This window comes from Diabrotica virgifera, chromosome 6 (assembly GCF_917563875.1).
Source record: "Diabrotica virgifera virgifera chromosome 6, PGI_DIABVI_V3a".
Classification (NCBI taxonomy): Eukaryota; Metazoa; Arthropoda; class Insecta; order Coleoptera; family Chrysomelidae; genus Diabrotica; species Diabrotica virgifera.
This window is the reverse complement of record NC_065448.1, coordinates 157,184,911-157,202,584: the sequence shown is the minus strand read 5'-3', so window position 1 is coordinate 157,202,584 and position 17,674 is coordinate 157,184,911. Positions and strand designations below refer to the sequence as shown.

At 30.7% G+C, this 17,674-nt stretch overlaps 1 protein-coding gene across 2 annotated transcripts; it reads left to right on the top strand.

Annotated features, from left to right (window-relative positions):
- Positions 1-1,888: 1,888 nt before the first annotated feature.
- Positions 1,889-15,074, top strand: LOC114324447 (uncharacterized). 2 transcript variants are annotated; one of them, XR_007699096.1, is made up of 2 exons: positions 1,889-2,290; positions 14,663-15,074. XR_007699096.1 is itself a non-coding variant. In XM_028272304.2 (2 exons), exon 1 carries the CDS (start codon positions 14,115-14,117, stop codon positions 14,556-14,558), a length of 444 nt encoding a protein of 147 aa, XP_028128105.1. In that variant the 5' UTR covers positions 14,096-14,114; the 3' UTR covers positions 14,559-14,574; positions 14,663-15,074. The 2 variants fall into 2 exon arrangements, 1 of the variants encoding a protein (XP_028128105.1); XM_028272304.2 differs by lacking the exon at positions 1,889-2,290 and adding an exon at positions 14,096-14,574.
- Positions 15,075-17,674: the final 2,600 nt, after the last annotated feature.

The window sequence follows — 17,674 nt, the reverse complement described above, 5'->3', positions numbered from 1 at the left end:
TAATTTTTTAGTTGTCTTGTTGGTCTCACAAAAAATTTTTAATATAAAAAAATGTTTACAAGGAGAGGGCTAATTTTCTAATTCTTTGTACTGATATTATGATATCTTAGTTTCTTAAGGGCCTGATGTAATACGTTTTAAACATCGAAACCGGTCGCTCAACTCTTACAATTTAAATAAACAAAATCGAATTATAAGATTGTGAGTAGTAGACTTTTATATTACCCTATATAAATTTTGTGTTTAGTTTTGCTTGTAATATCCTCGCTCCATGTAACTCTCTTTTTTTATGTACATATTTTATCTGTTTTACCTGATCCTACATTTGTTCAAATGTATCAAAAAAATGTTTTTGAAGTTATACTTCTTCACCGGCGATATGAGGGTGAATTATTATATGTTAAAACCTATGATCCCGGCGCATGCGCATTATAACTTTGTTCTGACTGGATGTTCAAATGACATGTCAAAAATTATTCAATATGGCGGCTGTGGCACAGCTGTAGTTAGATTATTTATGGTTGTTGCGTTTTAAAATTTGTGTGAAAAGAAACAACAAACAAAAGTTAGTTAATAGTTATACTGCTTTTTAAATAGTTTTCATATACCTATATTTTTGGACTTTTGGACTATTTTGGACAAGGAAAACTCATTCTAATTTGGTAAGTAGTTTTTATTATAATCATAATGTAATTATACATTTGGATTGGATTGAAATACAGTAGAGCGTCGATTATCCGAACTAATTGGGGGACATAGGTGTTCGGAAAACCGATTTGTTCGGATAATCGAACTACAATATATTGATACATATTTATAGTCATACATATTTATCCACAAGTGAATAAAAGCCATATTTATATACCTACATATTTATTTATATCTTGATAATGACAACTAGCAACTAAAAAAAAAAGTGCAGTCTTTCCAACAACATAATCGGTCGTTCGGTTGATCGACGTTCGGATAATCGACGCTGTACTGTACATTTATTTTCTCAAGAATGGGGATTTTAGAGAGAAATCCCAAATTAGGTCCGATTTTTATTTTTAAATTATGATTTTTTGGCGTAGATTTATTTATCTAGTAGGTATGTAATGCTTTGATTTACATACTTAATTTGATTACCAACAAAAGTTCTACCAATCTTCATCTAATATATTGTTTTCTTACTGTTTTGTTATATCTTAATATTTTCTTCCACAAAATTTAAACTACATAATTTAATTATATTCAAAACAACTGTAACGTTCAGTTACCCTATTTTTCCACATGACAAATAATGTGGAATTGGACGAGTGAATCTAGGCTTCGATTACGAATCAAAGCGCCCCGAAAATCACGAGTTCGATTCCCGATGCAAGGTTTTATTTTTTTATTTTTTTATGCATTTTATGATTGTAAGTATATTTGTTATATAATTTTTTTTTCAGAAAATGCGTATTTAAAATTTTTGCTAACAATTATTATCGTTCAGAAATCATTTTTTCTTTGTGGCATTTTTCAATGTGTTTGTGTGCGTTTTATTTTTTTATTTTTTTAAATTTTTGGTATTGTCTTAAAAATCACATAATATGAAGTAGAAGTATAACTTCTTACGGGCGTACAAAGTACACACACATTATTTTTTTTATTCTTTAATACCTAGTATTTACCAAACGATCAGATAAACATTGGTTATCTATTAAAATACAACCAATGAGATATCGATATTAACTATTATCTTAATGATCCCTAATAGCTCACGCTACAAAATCTATTATTGTTTACTATTTTAGCGTCAGTAGTTTACCAGTGGTACAAGTAATAGGTACCAAGTAAAAATTAAAAATGAGCTGCAAAAGGAAGTTGTCTGATGAATGTTAATCACAGGGACCTTCAACGAAAATGCCTAGAAATGATGTAGGAACCGTTTTTTATCCAGACTACATAGAAAAGCTCATTACAGAAACAAATTTATTAAGATTTGAACAAGAACTCAAAATCCAAAAGAGCAGAGTAAAAATAATGGAACTACGCATCATTTCGTCAGTTGTTAAACTGGAGAAAAAGTATTTCAATGATAAGATTGCACAGAAAGGTCAAAAGTTGTTGAATCCAGTGAAAAACCTTCTTCCCAAATTTCTTCATATCACTATTGAGGAGAACCATAAACAAAGATTGATTCACAGGGTTTCCGGAGATGAATGGGCTGAAGTTAAATATTTGGCTACTAAAAGTGTTATACAAAAGCTGATGAAAATCAATGAAGAGAAAAATAAAACACTAGAATGAAGTATGGAATATCTAGGTAAATACAATTTAATATTATGATTTTGTTTTATAAATAAATTTTTATAATTGAGCTATTATAATGAAAAAATATTTTCCTTTTTTCTAGATTTTGATGGTAACTGAATGTAACTTTAACGAAATAATCGACTTATTATGGGGAGCTATCTACTTTGTCGATCATAAGTGTTAAAATAAAAAAAAGTTTATTAGTAAAATGTTTAAAGTTAAGTTACTACTTTTAAGAGGACAATTTAGAATGTTTATTTTTTGTACTATATGATTTTCTTTTAGTTGTTTGTTATCAGGTGATAATAGTATTGTTTCAACTGACAATCTTTAAATTCTTATGATTTAACTTTGTATCATGTATTTAGTATGTAGGTACTGTTCTTTTAATTATTATACGCTGGTAAAAAAATTATGTAAATATTATATGTGTAGCATTAACTAGCATCAACATAATTTATATTATACAATATTAAAAGCGTAATAAAAAATTTATATTATTTTTCATTTTTTGATTATATAATATTATTTAATCTTAATTTTTTTAATTTGATGGCATTTTTGATACTTACCCATTTTTTGCATAGAGCATTTTTATGTTTTGTAATTTATTTAATATAAACATAATAAATATCTTAAATCAAGGTTTTTTTAGGTCCGCAGTCATACAAACCCAAGAAAAAAAAAACATTTAGCTATACTAACAATTTTTAACAATAGTAGACTATATTAAAAATCATTTGAACATAAATAAAGTTTTTGATGTCAAACTACTACAATTCTACAGGGTGTGAATTTTGCTAGGAAATTAAAAAAAAAACGTAATTATCTTTTACACTACCCTGTATAACATTACACAACCTCATATTTTAAGAAAGAAGACATCAAGGAGAATCCAAAAATGTAAAAATATACAGGGTGTCCCATTTAAAAAAACGAAGTTATAAGCCACTTCCGGTATAACCGGAAGTAGCAAATCGATGAAAATATTTTCATTCAAGAGATCACTTCTCAAAATCCCTTCATTCCAATTTTCATGATTCTGTTTCTAGTCCTGTCGCCAGGGGGGTACAACGGCCTCCTTAATTCAGATGGACTTACCCAAGTTTTTTTTATATATTTTGACCGGCAGAATACGAATTTTTGGGTAACAGTTGATCCGGATGTCGATAAGATTGTTATAGACAAAGAACTTGAGGAATTACATAACAGTGATTTCTCGCAAAACAAAACATCTTTTTGTATTTTTTGGGTCATTCTAGGCAAAAAATGCTCTGACAAGTTTTTTCGTAGGATGCATAGTTTTCGAGATAACCGCGGTTAAACTTTCAAAAAATCGAAAAATTGCAATTTTTGAACCCGAATAACTTTTGATTAAAAAATAAAGTAGCAATTCTGCTTACCGCATTTGAAAGTTTAAGTCAAATTATATCGGTTTTGATTATTTGCATTGCTAAAAATTTATTATTTTATTGTTAAACAAAGCTATAAAAACCTAGTGCGTGAGTGATGTTTTCAATGATTTCTCATTTAAAATCGAACGAGTAGGTAGAGTAGCTACAAGTGCAAGCGAGGCAATTTCTACGTAGCATGCGTTAAAACGCATGTATTAGGCACGGGAAACACTATGTGTTTATAGCTTTATTTAACAAAAAAAAATTAATTTTTAGCAATGCAAATAATCAAAACCGATATAATTGGCCTAAACTTTCAAACGCGGTAAGCCGAATTGCTACTTTATTTTTTAATCAAAAGTTATTCGGGTTCAAAAATTGCAATTTTTAGATTTTTTGAAAGTTCAACCGCGGTTATCTCGAAAACTATGCATTCTACGAAAAAACTTGTAGGAATATTTTTTGCTTAAAATGACCCAAAAAATACAAAAAGATGTTTTGTTTTGCGAGAAATCGCTGTTAAGTAATTCCTCAGGTTCTTTGTCTATAACAATCTTATCGACATCCGGATCAACTGTTACCCAAAAAATTCGTATTCTACGGGTCAAAATATATAAAAAAAAACTTGGGTAAGTCCATCTGAATTGGGGAGGCCGTTGTACCCCCCTTGGCGACAGGACTATTCCTTTAGTTCACGAGATATTTCTAATAGGACTTTTATCTGCCTCACCCTGTATTCATATATTGATTTTAGTATTATACTTTAATTGATTTACTAAATATTCTTTGCTGCTTTAACATTTATCTAAGTATTTTTCTATTTATTGTGTCAAATACATATTTCAGGTCTCAGAATTCTAGTACTAGTTCCTCCCCTGTCTCCATGTTTCTTTCTATTATGTTTCTTATTAGTACAAAAATATTTTCTGTTGTGTCTTTTTTCTGAGGGCCGCTTGTTCTTCTTCTAGGTTTTTTTAATATAAATCTTAAATTATTTGGTATTAGTTTAGCACATACTTTTAATGCCAACTGCGCTAGATATATCGTTGTATAGTTCCTTAAGTTGGTTCAGTCTTTTTTCTTACAAATCGAAAAATTAATTTATTTTTATATTTGGGTATTTTATTTTGCTTCAATGGCGTAATAAATATGATTCAAAACTATTATATATAATTTTCTAACTTATAACTAATATAAATTTCTGGTTCTATTCCATCTTCTCCCCCGTCATATTCCAGCTTTTCCGTCTTTAATTATTTTTTTTTCATCGTTGACTTTTTTCCCTCTTTCCCATGGCCCGATCTTCTTTTCTTTTAGCATTATATGTGATATGAGTTCAGGCTTTTATCTTCTTCTAATTTACTTTTACAGGTGTAATATTAAATATTACACTTGTAAAAGCTGGAATATGACGGGGGAGAAGATGGAATAGAACCAGAAATTATAAAATTGATAGGCGAGGAACCACTCTATGGAGTGATATGAAAGAACACTCTAACTAAAGAAAACATAAAAAGGATTTTTCAGGGCATAGTGCTGAATATTACCCTACAAGAGCGGAAGAATGGCCAGGTACAACAATAATACGAAATAAAATACGAAGAGTTGAATTGAAGTTTATGAGAAGGTGTCTACAAATTACCAGGTATGATAGAATAAGAACAGAGTAAATATGAAACAGAATAGAAGTAGAATACTCAATTACAAATAAGTTGTGCTAGTAAAAATAGAGTCCTGAAATGGTACGGGCATGTACAAAGAATGCCGAAGCACAGGAGGTCGAAAAGATTACCGAACTGGGACCCGCGAGGAGGAAGACGGAGAGGAAGACCTGCTGTGACATGGAAAACTCACATAGGAAATGCTATGATAGATAGAGGCCTCAGAGAGGGCGACTGGGAGAATAGAGTGCTACGGAAGACGAAAACGGCAAATTCATAATGGGGAAAACGGCAAATTCATGATGGGAAGAAGCCAAGAAGAAGAAAGTAATTCAACTATTAGTTCGCTGAATTACTCACGAATATAATTCATATTACAAATATTGAGTTATATTCGCGGTCGGACTGACAGACAGCCTAGGTCAAATTTCTCACCTTTAGTACATACCTTCCTTGGAGTATAAGCTTTCATTTGACACCTCATTTGTCATTCTACCTGGTACAGTGACGGAGGAGTTGAGTTCACGGACAGACATATAGACGGACGGACGGACAGACGGACGTGGATAATTCAACGTTTTCACATTTTTTCAAAATTGGTAAAAACAATATTAATTCGTACTCGATTTTATTCGTAAGTTTATCTTTTCTTTTAATTTTTGGAGAAAACCGTTTATTTATTATTTTTTATATTATTTAATTATACAAGAATATATTGATTTATAGCATGTATCAATATTTTCATTCGATGTATCATATGATACAATATATCGATGTATAATTTTCTTTGCCATCCCTGTTGGGACGTAATTTGGGGATTCCCCGCATGTAAAAGTTCTTAGGTAGGTACATGTTCGCTAAATTAGTTTCGACTCGGCTAAATTGGTTTAGACTAGGCCGTACTAGTTTATCCTGAAGTGTGAGTCTTTATTATATCAGGATAAACTAGTTTGGCCTGAAGCATGTGTATTTATATCAGGATAAACTAGTTTGGGCTAGGACAAACTAGTTTGGCCTACGCGCGATAGGACTAACTAGTTTGGCCTAGGTCATACTAGTTTATCCTAACGTGCTTAGGACTAACTAGTTCGGCGTTATCGAAATGCCTCCCACTTTTTCAGGTAAATATTTTCATACATGAAATGCCTCCCAGGTACAATCGAAATGCCTCCGTTTCGTTAATCATTTAGGCTGATATTTTGTCTATTTAATCTCTGTATAATGACAGAATGTTGCCAAATCATAATTTAACTAGGTAGTATCTATTCATTTTGATTTTTCTAATTCTTATTGCAGTGTACCTACATAAAATTTGTTTCACATAAATATTTCACAGTACGACATACACATTTCTTTTTAGAAAAGAAAGTTGTTACCCGACAATCTAATATCCAGCTTTTCTGGGTAATTCCAATTCCGATTCTAATCTCTTCCATATTTATAATTTCATTTTATAATTCCATAAATAGGTACCTTTACCTTAATCATTTTGTTTGTTTATATTCTCTGGGTATTTTCTGGGTAATTCCAATTGCGATTCTAATCTCTTTTTAACGATTCCATGAATAGGTACTTTTACCTTAATCTTTTGAAATGTTGGCCAAAGATACAGTAAAACGGTGGACATGTACTAAAAAACCTGCAAAGCATTTTTGTGAAAACACAGGGAGGTGAAAATACGATAATTGAATCAATATTAGATCATAACCACGAGAAGTTGTCTGCCGAAGTTTACAATAGAAAAGTCGTAAGAAATTCAATAAAAAGAGCAACCGTGGAAGATCTCAGCGAAAAACCAATGAAGCTCATCTGTAAAGAACTTAAGAAGACAAATATAGAGACATTTGCTATCAATGATATCAATAGGGTGAGACAAAATTTATATTATGCTAGAACCACTAATTCTTTAATTAAACTTCCCAAAAATATATCTGAATTTCATAAAGCTCTCGATTATTACAAGCTATTATTACAATAGTCCGTTCTTTAACGGTAAAATATTGCAAAACCTCTAAATTTTAAAGAACCGCTTGGATTGACATGAAATTTGGCATACATAGCTAACAAGTCAAAGAAAAAAAGTGATATTGTGCCGATATGTGATTTTGCCCTGGGGGTGGTTTTCACCCCCTCTTGGGGGTGAAAAAATATTCGTCCAAAGAAAGTCGGGAAATGGATAAACTGGATAATTTTAAGTAACTGTTGTTCTATAGAGTTTTTTCACTAAGTCAATACTTTTCGAGTTATTTGGCAGTGAATATGTTCATTTTTTCAACAAAATAACCACGCTTTTAGACGATTTTTCGCAAATAACTCAAATAGTAAGTATTTTGTCGAAAAAACATGTTGAGGAAAAATATAGCCTGTAAAAAATTTTAAAAAATGGTGTATACATTACGTCTCTATACCTAGTAGAAGCAGAGTTATAGCTAATGAAATTAAGTTCATATTCGTCAAATTCCAAATGGAATATTTTAACGTGAAATAACCAAAAATGAAGCACATTTCGGGGAAAACTCATTACAACTTATTTAAAGTGTTTAAAAAAAGCTTCATTTTTGTTTTATAAAGAAAATTTCTAGCATCAAAATTAAACAAGTTACGCTCAAAATAAAGTTAGTCCCTTTTGGTTTTGGTAAAAAATCGAGAAAATCATCCCCTAATTAGTATCTTAAATGAACTTAATCGTTACGACTTCACAAGTTTCTTGACTCGTGTATATATTGTTTATATGATCTGTAAGTTTCATCGGTTCAAAGTTCTTATTATTGAAAGGGCAGTAGTTAAAAGGGGTTGAACGAGTCACTGATCACGAATGTATGCAAATTTAGAAACACCAAATCTTAATCAATTTTTGTCTAACAGAAAAACAAAAAAATACATGATATTCAGAAAAGCAAATCTGACTTTTTTGGTTTTTGAGATTTTTGGTATCTCTAACAATTTTTAAGTTATTTAAAAAAAAAACATATTTTTCAAACTTTAAATTTTTAAAAAATTTACTTTGAAACCAAATTTTTTTAAAAATAAGCACTTTGAATCGATGGAACTTACAGGTCATATAAACACAACATAAGTAAAATAATTTGTGGAGCGGTAACGATTAATTTCATTTAAGTTGCTAATTAGGGGTTGGTCTTCCCAAAACAAAAAAAAAGAAAAACAAAAAAATACATGATATTCAGAAAAGCAAATCTGACTTTTTTGGTTTTCGAGATTTTTGGTATCTCTAAAAATTTTTAAGTTATTTAAAAAAAAACATATTTTTCAAACTTTAAATTTTTAAAAAATTTACTTTGAAACCAAATTTTTTTAAAAATAAGCACTTTGAATCGATGGAACTTACAGGTCATATAAACACAACATAAGTAAAATAATTTGTGGAGCGGTAACGATTAATTTCATTTAAGTTGCTAATTAGGGGTTGGTCTTCCCGATTTTTTTTGCAAAAACAAAAGGGACCATCTTTATTTTAAGCGTAACTTGCTTAAATTTAATGCTAGAAACTTTTTGTAAAAACAAAGAAAGATTGTTTAAAACACTTTAAAAAAGTTATAATGGGTTTTCCCTAAAAAGTGCTTAATTTTTTGGATATTCCACGTCGAAATATTCTATTTGAAATTTGGTGAATATAAATCTGTTTTTCATTGGCTATAACTCTGGTTACGCGAGATCCAGAGACCTAACGCGTACACCATTTTTTTACTTTTTTATAAGCTATAATTTTGCAAAGAACGTTTTTTTCGACAAAATACTTACTTTTTGAGTTATTTGCGAAAAACCGTCTAAAAATGTGGTTATTTTGTAGAAAAATGAACATATTCAGTCGCAAATAACTCGAAAAGTGTTGACTTGGCGAAAAAGCTCTATAGAACAAAAATTACTTAAAATTAGTCAGTTTACCCATTTCCGGACTTATTTTGGACATATAGTTTTTCATCCCCAAGAGGGGGTGAAAGTCACCCCCAGGGCAAAAGCACACATCGGCACAATATCACTTTTTTTCTTTGACATGTAAGCTATACGCATGCCAAATTTTATGTCAATCCAAGCGGTTCTTTAAAATTTAGAGCAAAAGCCGTAAAAGAATGGACTACAAATAGAAATGAAAATTTTATAATTAAAAATGACAAAGATAATCATATTGTTATATTAACATATTTTTCAAATCTTCGTTTTTTTCGACCGTTTCCAATTGATATGTTGACGGAACTTTTGAATACTCTCCTCGTTTTTTCACTCAATTGTTTAGTATACATGGCTTGAAAAATGGACATTATATTCCTCTTGTCTTTTGTTTACTTCAAGATAAAAAGTCATCTTCATATTATGTCGCTTTTAAATATATCATAGAAGAATGTTTAAAAATTAATTGTCCTGTATCCTCTAAAGTAATAACTTCAGACATTGAAATTTCCATTCATAATGGTATTCGTATGGGATTTCCTGAAGCAGATCTTCATGGATGTCGTTTTCATTTGGGTCAGGTATGGTATAGAAAGGTTCAAGCACTGGGATTAGCTCCAGAATACCAGAAAGAAGGTTTTGACTCAACCGAAATTACGCATTTTCTTATTTATGTTTTTGGTCTTTCATTCTTACATCCTAAAGATGGTGGCGATTTTTTTGATATAGATTTGGCAGAAATTAAACCAGTCGATGAAAGAGTCACCCAGTTTTGTGATTATCTGGTTGATAATTACATATCTGAAAATTCGACATTTCCTCCACATCTTTGGGCTGAGCACTCTTCATCCTTACAAAGAACCACAAACCCATGCGAAAGTTTTCATTCCAAGTATAATTCTTCTTTCTACTGCCCTCATCCTAACATTAATAATTTTATTGATGTAGTTTTACAATTTCAAATATATACCTACATTAAAATGAATTCTGTTTCGACACCAAAAAAAATGTTGCGGAAAGTACAGCAAAAATAAATTTTCTAAATGAAACAATTTTAGAATTAACAGAATGTAAAATAAATAGATTAGAATTTGTCAAAGTAGTATCATATAAATTTAGGAAAAATATTTTGTAATTTTATATTTCTATACACATTTTGTATTATTTTCCAAATAAGTTTTTTTGTTATGTTATTTTTAATAAATCTATAAAATACTTAATATGTTTTTGTATTTTTTGTTAAATTATTAATTATAAAAAATAATGGTTATAATAAAATATATATTATAATGATTATAAAAATATTATATATGTATAAGTTAGTTAAAATTTATAAATACCGCCTAGTGTCAATAATGTTTAATACATAAAGGTTGAAAATAAAATAAATTAAATAACAAAATACCAATTTTGACAAAAATTTTCAAAGGGACGAAGATGCGGCAACGTCTTACCTTCACATAAAGATTAAAACCATGTAATTTATTTAAACCTTGGGAGGCAATTCGTATGTGACCATTTTAGCGACAGGTAAGAAATCCTATTTCGGGAGGCATTTCATATGCGGCCAACTAGTTTGGCCTAGGCCAAACTAGTTTGTCCTGGAATCGGGTTTGGCCGGTAACATATTCATTGTAAAGTTGTAAAGTGATTTGACTGCATTTAGTGGATCCACCGACGAATATTGTGGATAGGTTGGGTTTATCGAATAAGAAATGAAAAAGTTTTACACCGACTGAAAAAGAGCACAGAAATAACAAATATAATAAAAATTCCCTATAGGTAGGTATACTGTTTTACTCGTGGACCGTGGACTGAGTAAAACAGTATAACTATCTTGTAACAATAGTAAACGGACAATAGGATCACTCACAAGAAGAAAAACATAGAAGAGAAGAGGCTAGGATTGCTTTTAAAACTCTTTAAAAGCCGCAACCTTAATCTGGAGATAAAAGTAAGGGTCCTACGATGTTATATTATTTTCTCAATATTATACTACGGAGTTCAATCCTGGACACTCACTGAAGCAGCGGAGAAAAAATGTGAGGTCTTCGAAATGTGCCTCTACTGACGTATCCTAAGGATATCATGAACGGGCAAAATATCCAACGAAACCGTACTACGAAGAATGGGAAAGAGGGAGGTTATGTATATGATTAAAAGGAGAAAGTTAGAATATCTCTGACACAAAATGATAAACGGCACTAAATACAGATTATTGAAGGTAATCTTTTAAGGCAACAGGGGCGGCCCGTCGGGGTAGGCAAGGTAGGCGCCGCCTACCCTCTTCAAATGTAGTACAATAATATAAATTATTAATATAAATTACTTATTTCAAAATTGTAATTTATAAATTTTGACACAATATCTACAATAAAATAGCAAAAATTATCCAAATTATTTTTAAAAAGATCCAAAAAATTTTCTCCGTAGTTATAATTATTGTACGCTCCTTGTAGTATCAGTAGTACTGTATAGATTCTATATTCTCCTTAGTCAGGCACTCGGGAACGTAGCCTGAAATAGAACGACGCCAACACCGAATTGACGTGCGATCTCTCTCTTTTTACGCGAGCAGGCCTGCTGGAGGTCTTCTCGTAGCGACCGTATTCTACGATTTTGAACGGGCGGATAGGCACAGAGCCTTATAGCTGGACCTACAAAATTTTATCAGTTGCTTCTCTTGTGTCTTGTGAAACTGTTTTAAACTAATTGTTTTTTTATTTTGGCTGTTATTAGTAGGTTAAGTATTGAATAAAACTAGGTAGGACAATTTAAATTTGTTTATGAAAACTGAATAATGTGTTATTAGATTATATAGATAATTAAAAATTTAAAGCGAGGTTAATTGTTAACTTATCAATTTATTCGAATAGTAAATTATTATTTGATACATAAATAAAATAAGTAATATTTGACGTTGTTGAAACGTAGGTGTGTTAGTTTTATTGGTGGAAAAACTTTAGTCATCGAATATGAATATTTTAAACGATGTAATATGCAGTTTGATCGAGACGCCTTTTTCAAGGCGCCAAAATCAAGAAAGATTAGTAATTATTTCAATGGGCCGGCCTTTACAAAATTTAACAATTTTATCCACAGATAAGACAAAAGACAATCAACCATTTTCGAGATCGTTTAAAACAATATGGTATGAAAATCATAAATGGCTAAGCGGAAGTTATTTTAAAAATTCACTTTTCTGTTGGCCTTGTCTGTTGCTCTCAAATTTGAAGCAAAATGTTTGGGTGAGTCAGGGATATTCAGATTTGAAAAATTTATCAGCTAGTGTAAAAAAACATGAATCTTCGAAAGAACATTTAAACAATTGCTTAGATTTAAAACGGTTAGAAAAAAATAAACAAACTACTGACAGTGCTTTCGCGGGACATATTTCTCTATCTAATAAGATATATAATGAAGAAGTTGAAAAAGATTGAAGAAGTTGAAGAAATTGATGTTACAATTCTTTTAGCAAAACAAGAACTTACATTTCGCGGTCGTGATGAGAGCCATAATTCTTCAAACATGGGTAATTTTAAAGAAATTTTTAATTTAGTAGTTAAACGCGATCAGGAAATCCAGGATCATGTTAAAAAATAGAAGGGGTGTTCACGGGTTTGTCAAAAACAATACAAAATGATTTAATAGATTGTCTTGCCGATTACGTAAAAAATGAAATTTCAACAGAAATTAATGAAAGTCAATTTTTTTCTATACTAGCTGACGATACTACTGATATAACCGAAAAATCACAGTGTACTTTAACAATCCGTTTTGTTAACAAAGTTGGTCAGGTAACAGAAAGATTTTTAGGGTTTTTTGATGTCAGCGATAATAGATCTGCAGACGCTCTATATAGTTTAATTTCAAACGTGCTTGAGCCATATGATTATAAAAATAAATTAATTGCTCAATTTTACGATGGTGCAAGTGTAATGGCTGGCTCTTTAAACGGATTACAATCAAAAATTAAAGTAGATGCTCCAAAAGCAATTTTTACACATTGTTGCGCTCATAGATTACATTTAGTATTGCAAGACGGCTCAAAATGTATTACTAACTGTAGGATATTTTTTGTCGCCTACCCGAAGTATATGTGTAGCCTACCCGCATACTGAGGTCACGAGCCGCCACTGTAAGGCAAACTATTCGGAAAAGGAGGAAATGGAAAAGAAGAAGAATATTATGGTTAAAGAAGCTGAAGAAATAGTTGCCTACATCAAGTAATTTATATAAAGCATCAGTTAAGAAAATAACTACAGCCAGAATGTTCGTCAATATTCGAAACGAAAAGACACCAAAAGAAGAAGAATAAAATTCAAAAATTACAATATTTCGACCACGTAACAAGACATCCAGGGTATAGCCTTCTACACCACATAATACAGGGCAAGAACGCCGGAAGAAGAGGCCAAGGCTAAAGAAAAACATCCTGGCTCCGAAATCTCTGAGAGCGGTATCATAAGATCTCCAGTATAATAATCTGTTTCGAGCTGCCGTAAACAAAGTTATCATTGTCAATATGATCGTAAACATTCCATAATGGGACAGAGTAGCTACCTACTGAAAGAAGAAGAATATTTTAAAACTTTAGATACTATTTTTTTGTGAAACAGGAATTGGATTAGATACTAAATAAAATATATATTATAAGATTACCAAAAAGATGTTTTTTTATTCTTTAATAGTATTCACCAAACGATCAGATAAACATTGTTTATCTATTAAAATTGAACCAATGAGATATCGATTTTAAATGTTATCTTAATGACCCCTAATAGCTCACGCTACCAAATCTATTATTGTTTACTATCTTAGCGTCAGTAGTTTAACAGTGGTAAAAGTAATAGGTACCAAGTAAAAATTAAAAATGAGCTGCAAAAGGAAGTTGTCTGATGAATGTTCATCACAGGGACCTTCAACAAAAATGCCTAGAAATGATGTAGGAACCCTTTTTTATCCAGACTACCTAGAAAAGCTCATTACAGAAACAAATTTATTAAGATTTGAACAAGAACTCAAAATCAAAAAGAGCAGAGTAAAAATAATGGAACTACGCATTATTTCGTCAGTTGTTAAACTGGAGAAAAAGTATTTCAATGATAAGATTGCACAGAAAGGTCAAAAGTTGTTGAATCCAGTGAAAAACCTTCTTCCCAAATTTCTTCATATCACTATTGAGGAGAACCATAAACAAAGATTGATTCACAGGGTTTCCGGAGATGAATGGGCTGAAGTTAAATATTTGGCTACTAAAAGTGTTATACAAAAGCTGATGAAAATCAATGAAGAGAAAAATAAAACACTAGAATGAAGTATGGAATATCTAGGTAAATAAAATTTAATATTATGATTTTATTTTATAAATAAATTTTTATAAATTGAGCTATTATAATTGAAAAATATTTTTTTTTCTAGATTTTGATGTTAACTGAATGTAACTGCAAAGAAATAATCTACTTATTATGGGGAGCTATCTGCTTTGTCGATAAGTGTTAAAATAAAAAAAAGTTTATTAGTAAAATGTTTAAAGTTAAGTTACTACTTTTAAGAGGATAATTTAGAATGTGTATTTTTTATACTATATGATTTTCTTTTAGTTGTTTGTTATCAGGTGATAATAGTAATGTTTCAACTGACAATCTTTAAATTCTTATGATTTAACTTTGTACCATGTACTTAGTATGTATGTAGGTACTGTTCTTATAATTATTATAAGCTGGTAAAAAAATATGTAAATATTATATCTGTAGCATTAACTAGCATCAAAATAATTTACATTATACAACAAAAAAAGCGCAATAAAAAATTTAGATTATTTTTCATTTTTTGATTATTGAATATTATATAATTTTAATTTTTTTAATTTGATGGCATTTTTGATGCTTACCCATTTTTTGCATAGAGCATTTTTATGTTTTGTAGGTTTTTATGTTTTGTAAGGTTTTTTATTATCTTTATATATAATTCAGCTCTCCAGGCCAAAAAAACCCATGCCTTCATATTATTTTCCATTCTGTCTATTTCAACATCTTTCTTCCACCTGGTTTTCGGTCTACCTTTCTTCTTTTTAACAATTTCTCCCGTTAGTATTCTTTTCGGAAGTCTCGTGTTTGACATACTTTGGATATGTCTTAACGATCTCAGTGTTCGTGATTTTATGATCCCTACTAAATTCGGTTTTCATTATCTACAGCCTCTCTAGTTCTACATTTGGTCTTTCTACCCATATTCCATTCCGGAGGTTTCCTGCAAATATTTTCCTGAAGAGTTTTCTTTCCCACACTTTCAGCATGACTTGTTAGGATTTGTTCGTCGTCCATGTTTTACTGGAATATAATGCTATATGTCTTATCACTGTCTTATATATTCTTACCTCAGCCCTTTCAGATTTGTTACTTCTCAATAAGTTGTTTAGAACAAAGATACAATGATTACCAGACATAATTCTCGCTTGAATTTCTTCTTTCATATTTGGTCTTCTAGAGAATATCGCTCCTATATATTATAATCTTTTTATTTCTTCGAATTTATACATTTTTGCCTTCTGTGATTTGTATTGTCATTGTATGTATTCTAGTTCTGTCCATTCTATTTAGTCTTTTTTGGTTCATGTATGTCTCTTTCCTTCTCGCTATCGCTTCTAAACTTTTTAGTATTTCTTTTCATGCTTGTTTACTTCTGGGTATCAGTACTATGTACTAACTATATCATCAGCGAATGCCAAACATTGGTGTTTTCGTTGACAGACAAGTCCTGTCCTGTTAATTTGGGCTCCTTTGATCATAATTTCAAGAAGGATACTGAACAACAATGATGACAGTGGGCCTCCTTGTCCGCTTGTTAGTACTTAAGCCATTAGGGGAGTACATATAGATTATCACTTCGAAAAAAATCAAACAAGATAGAACTTTTGGTAATTTCATTAAGAAGTGGTTAATAAACAACATATCAAAATTTCTGTGGGTGCTTCATTTTTTATTAAAATGAACTGCGAAATTAGATGTTTCTTTAAATAACTCCGAAAATATAAACTTTAGAAAAAACTGACTTGGCCACTGAAAAATACATTTAAAGCTTCTATAATTTTTATTTATAACGCTAAAGTCAACCTTTTCACAAAACATTGGCGCACTGTAAACTAGCGTTCGGCGAAGTGCACGGTTGAGTTATTTTAATGTAATTCTTTAACTAATGGATCAAATAAAACTTTAGATGTTGGATATGATAGAAGAACAATTAAGCTATCTTATGGTTATAATAAAAAGAAACAAAATGTATGGACATACGTACGGTACGGCCGGAAAGTGAGACTTTCGTGAATTTTGTTTAAAGATGATTTAAAAGGGTGAAACTAATACATTTTTTCTTACAACACTCTCAAATTTGCACAACTTACCTTTCAAGCATATTACTAAACGACGTTCATACAAAAAAAAATTTAAAAATTTAATTCAAATGAAACGTCTCAAAAAATATAATTTTTGAAAACTTCGTAGTTTTACAGAATTACCACAAATTGAAGACGGTATTAGTTAAATTTGAACAGATTTATTACAATTTTATAAGTACTTTTTTAAAGCTTAGGACGTACTCTTTAATAGTTATTCATGATATAAGTGTTAAAAGTACACGTTTAAGGCACGCATTACTGTGCCTTAAAAATTTACTTTTTAACACGCATATCATACAATATTGTTTCTACAAACGTAATTACAGGACAATATCTACAAAAAAATTTACTTGAACCTGACTGACATTCCATTTTTATATTTTTTTGACATTACATCAAAATTGTCTATATGGTAGGGGAGCCCAAGCGGGGATTTTTGCAGTTACTCGAGCGCGTCAGATTATCATATGGAGAGAAACGTGGTACCCTGCAGATGTACCTCTGCCATATATTGGCTCTTAACACAGGGGAGTTCGTTTAGGGGGGCCCGAAAAAAAAATCTATCCTTAAAAATACTCGAAATTGTCAGATTAAGATAAGGTAAGTTAAGTACATGCAAAACAGTGTATATTTAAAAAATCTGACGATTTGAGCTGGGCGTAAGGGAATTGGTGAGTCACAAAATTTCACAAGAAAAAGGCGAATATTTCGCGAAATGAACGTCAGATCGAAAAACTAAAAACTACACGTTCAATATTTTTCAAAAATCTATCGATAGATACCAAACACGATCCCTCGCAGAGAGGGGTGGGGGGTAAATTTTAAATTTTAAGTACAAATCCCGCGATATTTAGCAAAATAAACATCAGATCGAAAAACTGCAAAATACACTTATTTAATATTTTTGAAAAATATATCGAATCGTACCAAACGCGACCCCCCACGGAGGTGGGGTGGGGGGTTACTTTAAAATCTTAAATGGGAGCCCCCATTTTTTATTGCAGATTTGAATTCTCTGCATAAAAATAACCAACTTT